We start from the raw sequence: 12,441 nt of genomic DNA, 5'->3' as shown, positions 1-12,441 counted from the left end.
GGGGGGGGGGGGGGGGGGGGGGGGGTCCGGAGCTCGAAGGGAGAGGGAGAGAGAGAGAGAGGTTGGGAAATGGAGAACGGCGGCGGCGGGAACAGGGCGGAGGCTCTGCGGTGGTTGAGCATAGCGGAGAAGCTTCTAGCGGCGCGTGACTTCTATGGAACTAGGAGCTTTGCGATCCGAGCTAGAGAATCGGACCCGATTGTGTTGGAGGCGGCGGACAGGGTTATCGCCGTCGCCGATACGCTGTTAGCGGCGGAGGGACGGATCAACAATCAGTATGACTGGTATAGTATCTTGCAAATTTCGCAGCCGACTCAGAGCATTGAGTTAATCGCAACTCAGTATCGGCGACTGGCGCTTCTTCTTCACCCGGAGGCTAACAGAGTCGCTTTTGCGGATCACGCTTTCAGGCTTGTCTCTGATGCATGGTGTGTGCTTTCGAATCCCTTGAGAAAAGCCTTGTACGATAATGATTATCTTATGTGTAGCCCCGGAACCACTGAGTCGAGTCAAAAACCTAAGTCCCCGCCGCACCAGCCTCAATTTCCGCAGCCTGTTAAAACTAGTCCAAGGAAGGAGACTAGGATTACGGTAGAGGAGTCTCAGCAGCAGGAACAACCGCCGCCAACTCCACCGCCGGAACGTTCAGAGCCGTCACCGTCACCGCCACCGGCGCAGCCGCAACCACAACCTCCTCAGTCGTCTCCCCAGCGGTCACAACATCAAGAGGATCCGCAGCAGCAGCAGCAGCAATTTGTAAAAGAAAACCCCAAATCCACAAACGTTAAAGTATCTGTAGCTGAAGAGAGGCCAAATGTCAGTGATGTTCCCGAGTCAACTCAGGAAGCCACTCAGCAGCACATTGACTCCAATCGTCCCTCACGGGAAGCTGAATCTACTCTGCCGACTGAGTCAAGCATTCCGAGTTTCTGGACTGCTTGTCCTTACTGTTATAATGTCTATGAGTACCCTAAGGGTTACGAGGATTGTGTTCTTAGGTGCCAGAATTGTGCCAAGGCATTTCAAGCAGCGGTTATTCCGTCACCACCGGTGGCTGAAAATGCTTCTACCTTTTGTTGCTGGGGGTTTTTCCCACTTGGGGTTTCTCCGAATGCTAGAGGGACAACGGGGTCTGTCGCCTGGTCGCCCTTTTCGTCTATATTCACCTGTCCTTTGCCTGGCCAAGGGGGAACAAAATCGGGGAAATCTAGAAATGTTAAACCCGCCAAGAAATCTACACCAAGATTCTTTTGTGAAGAGGATGATATTTATGTTGAGGTTTCGGAACCGAGTGACAGTTCTGATGAAGAATGGGGGAGGGTGAGTAATAAGAAGAAGAGGTCTAAGAGGGGTTTAGCTAGTAGAAATGATAAGAGATCACATTCTGAAAGCTTACAGAAAGGGAACCAAGGAAATGTGGGGAATGGAAATGCTGATGAAGTTGAGAACATGAATGGGTTGATGCGGTTTGGTTTGTCAAACTCCATAAAGGTTGAACCTAGTAAGAAGGCTGTGGCAACCGCAGGGGTCACCGGGAAGAAGCATAAAGGGAAAGGGCCAAAGGAGCTAGGAAAGTTGGATTTGAATGTCGAATTCAGCAACGAGGTGGAGGAGCCCGCCACGGGTGTAAGTGAAGGACATGGGGTGGATAATATTGAAGGAATTGGGTTCTTTGAGGGCCTTGATGAATTTTTGAATAGTCTGCCAATACTTAATGCTGTGGCCGATGATAAGGTCAAAGCTAGTTAGTAAGGCTCTTGGGTGTTATTCTTACAGTAAGACTCTTCCTTTCTGGATGTTGTATTTTGATATTGTAGTATAAAAATAATTTTAAGCTGCAATGCGTTTTGCCCAGTCCTTCCTGATAACTCATTCTAACGTGTTTTCTTTCTCGATCAAGATTTTACGGTTCCTGGGAGAAGTTAAACTTAACAAATTTAAACTGTGAAATTGTGCAGATTTTACATTGATGTGTTCCTTGCACAATTTTTTCTCTGCTGACACAATTATATCTATTGGAAATAGAATTTTCATTGTCTCTGAAGTTCATATTGTTACTTTCCGGTTACTTCAACGAGGAAATTGAGGGCTTACAATTCTCAACTACACCCTCCTGCATGTCAGATATTCATTCAGGATACTATTTTCTCTATCTTATGATATTCTCTAGTATGATAATGGATTGGATTTTTTATGAGATGCATTTAGCAAATAATGCGTGTTGACATCTTTAATGGTGCAACTTCCCAGCATTTTAGTTTATAAGTTTCTTCATTTTTTAGTCTTTCACGTCCTCTTTTCTAGCTGTTATGGTAATTTGTTTCTCTTATATTTAATACTTCTTAGCATGTTAGTAGTTCATAAAATTTGGCATTTCTTGCGTTTTATTATTATAGTATACTTGTGAGTAAATTTCAGTTGTACTGTTGACATTGTAAATAAGTGAAATCTATGATAATTATGTTCTATGGCCATGATGCGACTACGAGTTCGGGGGAGGGGGGGTTCTATTGAAGTTTCCTGGTCTACTTTAAATTGTTACCCTTTTAATTAATGGTCAATTATGAGGTATTTCTGCGTTTGTTGTGATTCTCTTTGTCACTCATGTTGTATCTTTTCACTTTTCTAGGAATATATAGATCTTTTTCTCATCCTGGAAAAAGGAAACAGATGCAATAAAATAAGTTTTGCATTCTATTGACATCCTTCGGGCTATGGTCTGTCCAGCTGCAACTCCTTTGTTTGAAAATGCTTATCTTTTCACTCGATTTAAGGTTTGAATGGTGAAGAGCATGCTTAGCGTAATTCTCTTGGGTAAGTTTCTAATATCACATCTTTATGTTTTGTCCCTTCCTTGGGCATGTTTACATCTTGGGAGTTGGTTTTAACATATTCCGTAAGTGCTTCCTTCCAATGACCAATGGGAGATTCATAAGATAGAAATAAAAGATTTTTTTACGGCATAGGCAGTGGCGGTGGGAGAGGTATGAGGTGAGGTTCGATCGTTTCTATTTGATCCTTTATTCTCAATGAGTATTGCAATATATTATTTTTGGTTTCTACTTTTGGAAAACTGAAAACTTTATGCTGTAATCAATCTCTATTGCTATTATATGAATGGACTCCTATTGTTCTTTTATTTCTGTGTACTCCCTGATAGTATAAGATTCTCCTCCATTGCCATGTATATTAGTGGTGGCCTCCTATTCTCTTTTTATTTCTTTGTAGTTCTTGATAGTCCTAGTTGCTTCTCCATTGGGACAAAGGAGAAAAAAAAAAGAAAATTTCTACGTCAGTTCATCTAATCATGTAGCCATGAAGTCTATTGGTTGATCTGAAAGTGCAGAGGTATTCCTCTTGGCCCCTTCTGTTCTGCATTTTGGTTGCATTAGAATACTTATCATGGCAGTCCACCCCAAAAGGCATATATTGTTTCATTAGATGAAGAAATAACCATCTCTTTAGTCCTACATCCAAACAATGCTACACTATTGCCATGACACAAATTATGAAGCATAAACTTCAACTTCCACATGTTTATTCTCACATTGTCTCAATCCTTGCACACTGGCATGCCCATGTACGTTCTTTATCCACTCAACTCCCAGCATCAATGATCATCTTTGCACTGGCCAATTTGGATGTCGATTTTGCTCTTCTAGTCTAGGAGTTTTGAGCTGGATCAAATCTTTCCTGGCCAGGTTTCCTCCCCTTTTGATACCAAAAATCATGTCATCCCCCAAGCTTAGCATTGAACTCCGGTCACTCTTTTGATGCCATGCCATTGTGGTGGCAGGAGAGCGGCTTTTGCTAAAACTTGAGCAGTAATGCAGGTGCTCATGACTTCTCAAATGCTCTTTGCTTGCCATTCCTTGAGATGATTGCTTGTTAGTGAAAGTAGACATATTCTTGATTAATATTTTCAGCAGTTGGTTCTTCAACATATTTGGTATCTTCTGTTATTTAAAGTTTCTCATGATTTGCAAAAGAGTCATTTTTATAGTGACCATCAATTCGAATGCACCATCTAGCATGCACATGTACATTCTTATCTACACGTTCTCAGGTCTTATCAAATTTATGTAATGATATCCATTGTCAAATATGTTGCTATGTATTCTTCTGAAGGGAATTTGGCATTTACATTAGATGATTGCTTGTTTTTACCGAGTAGAACATTCTCTGTCAATGAAGTTCTAAACATTCTTCACAGCTAGGCGTAGTTCTTTTTAGTTTCTCATGATTGGATAAAGAATCCCGTGTTCCGTGAGCAATTACAATGATGTTTCAAGCTTTTCTTACAAAGCAGATTCTGAATGAAAGACATGAGATGCGTATGACTGATGCACCCATCCGTAAACCCACACGACGTTCCATAGGCAGTATAAACATATTATGCAGGTATCTGTTCTCTATTTATGTTATGCTATTGAAATATCGAACTGTTTTAGAATTTCTCGATTTCTTTCTGGCTTAGAAGTTCTTTGTTGTGGGAAATTATACTTCGTTTTCGTGTCGCCGTTCAATTCTATGGCATTTCTTTCTGAAATCACTCAATACAGGCGAGGGTAAGAACATTGTAAGAAATGAATGGTGCTCATATTCTAATACAGGTATTGAAATTCGGTGATGGTTAGTTTCTGTTCACTCATTGCTTAAAGCTATAGAAGGCTGTCAGGCTATTAGGCTATTGCTCTTTCTTAGGTACTAATTTCATTTAAATATTTCTGGTTAGATATTGTTAACTTTGAGCCTAAATTCTCGTGGCTTTATTTTTTGGTTCTCCCCAAAGGTCTCGTAACAATGTAGATAGTATTTCTTTGATTATAAACACATGATCATTTCCTAAATTAGCCGATGTGAAACTTCCATCCAACATTTCATTGAAAGTCAGCAGATGACTGCCCACTAGATATTGTACTCTTTGAGTTTTTTCTTTTTCCGACTTTCTTCAAAGTTTTTTTACAATATCTTTTCTTTTTCTTATTTGAGGAATGCTGATCGGCGTCTAGAAACAGAAAATATTACTTTATGGAAAAACGTCTCCACCTAGTTTTAAGAAGTACTTGGATAAACAATAATTTCCCTTTTTTTTTTTTTTTTTTGCATTTTAGGACTGGTTTAGAAAATAATTGAACAGATGAGTTTGCACATATATGTATAATTGCATTTTGTGAGTAAATTTTTTATTGGAAAGCCTATATTTTATCCATTCGTAGGATTTGATTCGATATGTAATTAGTAAATTGAGGTTTGCAAATACGCATGTTACGTGCATTTGGATACTTACCTGTTATGATTAGTGCAGATCTGTAACTTACGATATCTATGTTTACCATGATATTATGCTTACCCTTTCTCTCTGTGATGTCTCTCAGTGTGTGGCTCGTATACTTATTTGTTATGATTAGAGGTACGTCTACGGACTTACTTGATGGATGTGCGTATGTGTGGCTCGTATGTAGGAAAACTATGTCATAATGTTTTTATAAAAAAAATAGATCTCATCATATTGTGTTCGATTGCATTTCTCGATTCCAACAATAAGATTACATACGGATTATTTCCTAAAATCCACACGCAACTTATTTTTCAAGTATAAAAGTAAGATATCGTATATGAATGTTGTTGATGTCATGGTAAAAGCCATTGGATCGAAACTAGGTAGTTGACTAGTTGCATTCATGATTGGTTTTTATTTTCATTGTCATTTAAGTGAGATAAGGGGTAGCTTTATTTTAGGTAAATTCACGTTATTTATTTATGATATATCATTTAAACGATTTTTATTACCTTTTTCATACATGAAGAGATAGACTTTATTTGTAATAAGAAAATAGGGTCCTTACAAATTTAACCTATAAGATTTTATATGTGATACACGACCAATCAATTCCAAATTAGGGTGCTCGATATCTATTTTCAAAATCAGTAGTAAATAAGCCTTAAAGATAGCTCACGGGTGTTGGGTATCAAATATGGTTTTAATTTCCAAAACAACTCTATCACTTTAACATTTACAGTTCTTACATCATTGCAATTGTTCAAATCCATGGACGAGAAATTTCAACCTCTAATCTATTGATACTGGAAAGTTTGTTTTTTTAGTACGACAAAATTTTACGTTGACATCTTGATACAGTGATTTACCATAATAATAAATAGAGTCAATGGCGACTCCGCCGTGGGAAGAGCCGCTTCTTTCTTGCTTGACTTGATAGGGGGGCTTTTATTCACCAACACAGACTAAAAGTGCTTGCTCTCCGAACAGTGCTGGATAGTCACCCATCACACGACTCTCAAACCCAACCTGTGGTGGATCCCCCCGGGAGACAAAGTGTAATTATGTGTAATAAATTTATTCGATTTTCAACCTTTATTAAAATTAACAAATCTATTATCTATAAATTATTATTATTATTTTGTTTAATTATTATTAAGCATAAAATTAAAAAGTGAGAGAAACAAAAGGGGAGGTCGTAAACACAAATATAAGAGTTTTAAGGACATATTCAAAATTTGCATAAAGTTGAGGGATCTATTTGTAATTTTCTTTAGGGAGATTTACTTGCGTATCGTGGTGTACACGCGCTTTGCTATGCGTGAAAGTAGCGCTTGCTTTGTCCGTTACTCTCGTTAGTTCCCGCTTAAGACTTGTTCCAGATCGCGCACTTGAAAAACCCCACCCTCTTTCATTTCACCATTCTCCGTTTTCCATCTCGCTCTGAAATTCTCGCTTTCACCGATTTTCTTCTTCAGCCATGGATGAAGAATACGACGTTATCGTTCTCGGAACCGGCCTCAAAGAATGCATTCTCAGCGGCCTTCTCTCTGTCGAAGGCCTCAAGGTATTCTCTTCTGTTTCTTCTTTCTTTTTCTGTATCGTGATCTGTTTCGAATAGAAAAATTTTGTCGAATTTCCGTTCTTATAATAGCTTTTGGAAGAATTACGTGTGGTTTGTGTGAAATGTAAATCCATGGCTTAGGAAGGTCCAGATTGTTGACATTGTTTGAGATCGTTCCTCTGTTTTGAATTTTGATAGATCCGTGGAATATATTTGTTTATGAATTTGGCGTTTGGAAATATGTTGATCATTAATGGAATTTGTAATGGAATACTTGCACCGTTGGTTTGGGAGACTGAGTCAGCTCCCTAGGCTTCAGATGAGGTGTATCGATTGATGAAGAGTGGAAATTCTAACTAGTTTCTTTTTCTTTTTTTTTTTCTTTTTTTTTTTTATGTTTAATGTAAAATAAATGTTAACCATGGATGATTTTTTTCAACTTTCGCCAATAGTTTGAAGAATTTTGTGCACCATTGGTTTTAGTGTAATTATTTTTTGTGAATCATTGCTGAGTTTTGGTGTTTTGGCTGATAATTGAAATGTTCTGAAGCTACGTGAGCAACTTTATGTTTATGGCCTCGAATATCGATGCTTGTTGATCTCAAATCTTACTATTTATATGTTAACAAAATTAACAGTATTCTATCCATGCCTGCAACTGTTTTTCCTTTTGAGCTGCTGATTTTTATTCGGAGTATAGCTTAGAACTATTTTGGGAGAATTGTGTAAAACAAGTTTCAGCTTTGAGGTTTTCTTTTTTCTAAGACAATTGAAATGATTTTTTCTTCTAAAATCCTCACATTTTTAAGAATGGTTTCAAGTGTATATAATCTTTTATTTTTTCCATTGCTCTTGATCAAAATTATAAAAACCACCGAAATAAGACATTCTTTCTAAGAACAACTACCAAATAGTCCTTAAATATATTACAACTATACATTTGGGACATACCCTGTTCTAAGAATCTGTTATTTGCCTGGTCTGGTCTTGAAAATAGAAACATTTATTCTTTCCACCCTTTGTTTTGGGATTAAACCAGTAATCTTCTGGAATAGGTACTGCATATGGATAGAAATGACTATTATGGAGGAGCATCAACCTCTCTTAATCTCATACAGGTTTCTTAAATCAAATTCATTATTTAAGTTTTCACTTAATTAAATTTCCTGTTCCCTTTGCCAAATTTTCTGTTCTAATATCAAATATCTCTTCCCCCTACAGCTTTGGAAGCGTTTTAGGGGGGATGATAAGCCTAATGAAAAGTTGGGCTTGAGCAAAGAGTACAATGTTGATATGATACCCAAGGTAAATACTTATTTCTCCATTGTCATACTGTGTTCTTTGAACCTGTTAATAAAGGTTATAAGTTGTTTCTAAAATTTGGCTTCTATCTTAAATATGTTTACAGAAAGTACATTGCGAATGAAAATAAATTCTTCATAGACGAACTTAATTTCTAAAAACAGAACGCTAGTAACAAATTATAAGTGTTAGGGTCGATCTGAAAGTTTCTGTCCACTTTTTTCCTCCGTAGTTCATGATGGCCAATGGTGGTTTGGTACGAGTGCTCATCCACACAAATGTTACCAAATACTTGCACTTCAAGGCTGTCGATGGTAGTTTTGTGTACAACAAGGGAAAGGTACACTGAATGCTTGTAGAAAGTTCCCCTCATCTTTGTTTTTTCTCAATAATAACAATGAAGAAAGGCTGTTAGGATCAACTAACTTGTAAGCATATTGCTGTGGGTTTTTTAAGATTTACAAAGTTCCAGCTACTGATGTTGAAGCTCTGAAATCTCCACTGATGGGACTTTTTGAGAAACGTCGAGCTCGAAAGTTTTTTATTTATGTCCAAGATTATGACGAAAGTGATCCAAAATCTCATGAAGGTTTGGATTTAAGCAAAGTTACAGCTAAACAACTCATCACGTGAGCGTCACTTGTCCCCTTTTCCATCTTTTGTTATACTAGTTTACGCCAGTTTTATTTCGATTCGAAGAAAGTCTTCCTTTTCATTCTCCTCATTTGGTATTTCAGGAAGTACGGACTAGAAGATGATACAATTGACTTCATTGGGCATGCTTTGGCACTACATTTCGACGATAGTTATTTGGATGAGCCAGCCTTGGATTTTGTGAAGAGAATGAAGGTAAAACTGCGTTGTGCTTGTTTTACTTTTTACTCTTCTACTTTCGTCTGTGCATATGTTTCGAAATTAAAAAGGAAAATTGAAAATTTTGCACTGCATCACACTGGTTAGCTGTTTGCTTTCAAAGGTATTGACAGTGGTTGCACATAGCTTTACGCAGAATCTTTGGCACGTTTCCAAGGAGGATCTCCCTACATCTATCCACTCTATGGACTTGGAGAGTTGCCTCAGGTATGCTTAAAACTTTAAATCTTTAATACTTTACAAGAAAAAAATTTCTGTCTTAATTGTTTCTAAATTTTTGGCAGGCATTTGCTCGTTTAAGTGCCGTTTATGGTGGAACTTACATGCTGAACAAGCCAGAATGTAAGGTAAGAGTGTACTTTGCTAACCTGAGGAGCGTGGATACTGAGACATGGATATGATACGACATGGACATAATGGCACATCATTTTAACAAAATCTAGGATGCGTACATCACTAAGTTTATGCATTTTAAAAAATGAGTTTGATGTATTTCACTCTCAAAATTTATTATTTTTATCCTATATTATGTCTATTTGTGTGCATTTAAGTGTTTGATCCGTGACTAACAAATGTTAGAAATTCACTTAGTACAACTAGTATTTAGCACATATTTATTGTACTAGCAAGTTTCAATATGTGTCTAACAAGTTTTTCAGTGTCAAAATGTCCTACACGCTTTGTGCTAATAAAATTTAACAATCGTCTTGTAGCTTAAGCTCTGTAAATATTTTGATCCTCATTATGTTCGTCATCAACCATTGACTACCATGTCGCTTAAAAAGCTAAAACTAACTGCTTTCTGTTAAAAAAAAGGAAAGTAATAGATTAGCAGTAAATGCTTCTCCCTATTCCCATTATTTCTTAGCTATTTTGAAGCAGGCAACAGCGATATTTGACTCTGTTGGAAAATGAATTAGAATATATTGAAGTTTATAATGAACCTAACCGTTCAAGCTTTTGAAGTTTAACACCATAGTGTTAGGTCATCTATTAACTGCAATAGCGTTATTTTCTTTGATGTGACAATTCGCTTTACAAAAATGTTTATCTTCTTTTCTGAAACGTCTATATTACTTTCTTGATCGTACTCTTTTAGTACTTTGATGCTAGTTAATAAATTAGTGCCTTCTGAACATCCACCACTGTTGATATTATTCGGTTTTCTGGATAACAGGTAGAGTTTGATGGCGATGGGAAAGCTTACGGTGTGACTTCCGAGGGAGAAACTGCTCGGTGCAAGAAAGTAGTTTGTGACCCATCGTATCTGCCAAATAAGGTACTCTCAACATCAAAAAAGTATTAACATATGGTTTATTGTGCTGAATCAAGTTCATTGGTTATGAACCATGGACCAGAAGGCCAAAGACTAGCATTTATATATACATATATACATAGCATGCTAGAGAATTGCTAATGTTTTATCTACTGATCCTGCTTGATTGATACATCAGGTTCAAAAGATTGGAAGAGTAGCTCGTGCAGTTTGTATAATGAGTCACCCAATCCCAAACACCAATGATTCTCATTCAGCTCAGGTTATCCTACCACAAAAGCAACTTGGCCGTAAATCAGATATGTAAGTTTAATACCAAAACATTACAAATAAGTTTTTTTTGCTTTATATGACATGAATCAATTCGGTCTCTGTTAAACTCTTCTTGAGTCTCATATAGTAATTAGCTGGTTTCCTTTTCTTTTGTTTGCAGGTACCTCTTCTGTTGCTCATATGCACACAACGTTGCTCCAAAAGGAAAATTCATTGCTTTCGTTTCCACAGAAGCAGAGACCGATAATCCTGAGGTGGAATTGAAGCCTGGAATTGACCTCCTTGGACCTGTTGATGAGATATTCTATGAAACTTATGACAGATTTATTCCCGCAAATACCAATGAAATAGACAATTGCTTCATATCTACGGTAACTTCATACATAAAGTTGCATTCCCATTAAACAAATTGTTGGCATGATGAAAAGCATAGATACCGATCCAAAGCCAATCATATATGATACCAAAACTTTACAAAAACTTCATCATCTCTGTTTAGCAGATCAGGCTTTGAACTTTACTCTTGTTATATTCTCTTCGTGACATGTATTTAGGAGTTTTTATGTGATATCTCGTCGGTTGGGGAGGAGAACGAAACATTCTTTATAAGGGTGTGGAAACCTCTCTCTACCAATGCCTTTTAAAAACTTTAAAGGGAAAATCCTACGAAGATAATATTTGCTTGCGGTGGGCTTAAGCCGTTACATTTTAACGTTGGTTTTAATGCAGAGTTACGATGGAAGCACCCATTTTGAGTCCACAGTAAAAGATGTGATTGCAATGTACAGCAAGATCACTGGAAAGGTAACAAAGATGAGTAATTATCACACAGATCATTTTGAAATAGTACCAAAGTTAATTTTTCTTTTGCAAAATTGTACTAGATTATATTTGATTATAGGACATAAAAATAGACAGTTAAGAGCAAAATAGTTTTAAAAATTGATCTGTTATTTGCTTAGAGATTTGATATCTGAAATCTTCTGGTAACTTTCTCCTAATTTGTGTCATGTATGATTTGTTCTCAGGCTCTTGATCTCTCTGTGGATCTCAGTGCTGCAAGTGCTGCTGCTGAAGAATGAGATAAAAATTATGCCCATTCTTAAGAGAAAAGGCAACATTTTTGTTTGTTTGTTTGATTCTTTTTTGTTTTTTCTTTTCTTTTTTACAAGCACTTCTGCATCCCAGTGTGTTGCTCATTTTAATGGACTTCCAATATGTCCAAATCTCAATTCGAATGCCATTACTTTCTTCCTTAAATTTCAAAGATTGGAAACTTACATATAAAAACTACCTTAGGTTTTTCTCTAAAAATATAATGTTAATCGACTCTCGAAAACTTTAGAGTTAAAGTTATGCTAAACGTACTCTCGTACGATAAACTTTTTGTAGGACTCAACAAGAGAAAATTAATATTAATTACATTACAAGAGTTCAACCTAAGATAAACTTCTAGTTTGCTTAAATAATTAAAGAATGGACAATAGAAGTTAGAGCCAACGAAATTGTTGTTATAAGGCTTAGTCTTCCAAACTAACGATGCGGGTTCAATTCCGCTATCCGCTTATCTTATTCTTATTAATAAATATAATAAATTATTCATTAATTAATTAAAAATTTTAAATTAATCGAAAATTAAAATAGAATTACTCAAATCAAAATTTTAACTTTAACGTTAATTTTGAGTAATGTATTACTTCATGTATGTATACAAGTATCATTCTTTTAAAAAAATTTAACCAAATCCAACCTGTGTTTATGAGTATTGTAGAGATGGGGAATGAACACAAAAACATTTGAATTTCTATCTAAATTCAAAAAAAAAAAAAAAAAATTTTTTGTATAATTTTTAAAAAATTTTGGTTTTTGAAA

General features: G+C 36.4%; 2 protein-coding genes across 2 annotated transcripts; both read left to right on the top strand.

Annotated features, from left to right (window-relative positions):
• Window positions 1-20: 20 nt before the first annotated feature.
• Window positions 21-1,854, top strand: LOC111485980. The gene has a single exon (XM_023132962.1). It carries the CDS (start codon window positions 70-72, stop codon window positions 1,747-1,749), a length of 1,680 nt encoding a protein of 559 aa, XP_022988730.1. The 5' UTR covers window positions 21-69; the 3' UTR covers window positions 1,750-1,854.
• A 4,839-nt stretch (window positions 1,855-6,693) lies between these two features.
• LOC111486021 (guanosine nucleotide diphosphate dissociation inhibitor At5g09550) lies at window positions 6,694-11,663 on the top strand. Its single transcript, XM_023133015.1, has 13 exons — window positions 6,694-6,848; window positions 7,901-7,963; window positions 8,067-8,150; window positions 8,380-8,487; window positions 8,604-8,776; window positions 8,885-8,996; window positions 9,147-9,227; window positions 9,305-9,367; window positions 10,198-10,299; window positions 10,475-10,599; window positions 10,730-10,940; window positions 11,299-11,373; window positions 11,598-11,663. Exons 1-13 carry the CDS (start codon window positions 6,762-6,764, stop codon window positions 11,649-11,651), a joined length of 1,338 nt encoding a protein of 445 aa, XP_022988783.1. The 5' UTR covers window positions 6,694-6,761; the 3' UTR covers window positions 11,652-11,663.
• Window positions 11,664-12,441: the final 778 nt, after the last annotated feature.

Source organism: Cucurbita maxima, unplaced genomic scaffold (genome assembly GCF_002738345.1).
Source record: "Cucurbita maxima cultivar Rimu unplaced genomic scaffold, Cmax_1.0 Cma_Scf00011, whole genome shotgun sequence".
Lineage (NCBI taxonomy): Eukaryota > Viridiplantae > Streptophyta > Magnoliopsida > Cucurbitales > Cucurbitaceae > Cucurbita > Cucurbita maxima.
The sequence above is the reverse complement of the archived record's forward strand: the minus strand, read 5'-3'. Positions and strand labels throughout refer to the sequence as shown.

What these genes read in the sequence shown, in the direction of transcription:
- LOC111485980 (XM_023132962.1), top strand. Translation starts at nt 70, where the DNA reads ATGGAGAACGGCGGCGGCGGGAACAGGGCGGAGGCTCTGCGGTGGTTG.
- LOC111486021 (XM_023133015.1), top strand. Translation starts at nt 6,762, where the DNA reads ATGGATGAAGAATACGACGTTATCGTTCTCGGAACCGGCCTCAAAGAA. An exon ending in TTGTGTACAACAAGGGAAAG is followed by an intron (nt 8,488 to 8,603) that starts GTACACTGAATG and finishes GGGTTTTTTAAG; the next exon opens with ATTTACAAAGTTCCAGCTAC. An exon ending in GACTTGGAGAGTTGCCTCAG is followed by an intron (nt 9,228 to 9,304) that starts GTATGCTTAAAA and finishes AATTTTTGGCAG; the next exon opens with GCATTTGCTCGTTTAAGTGC.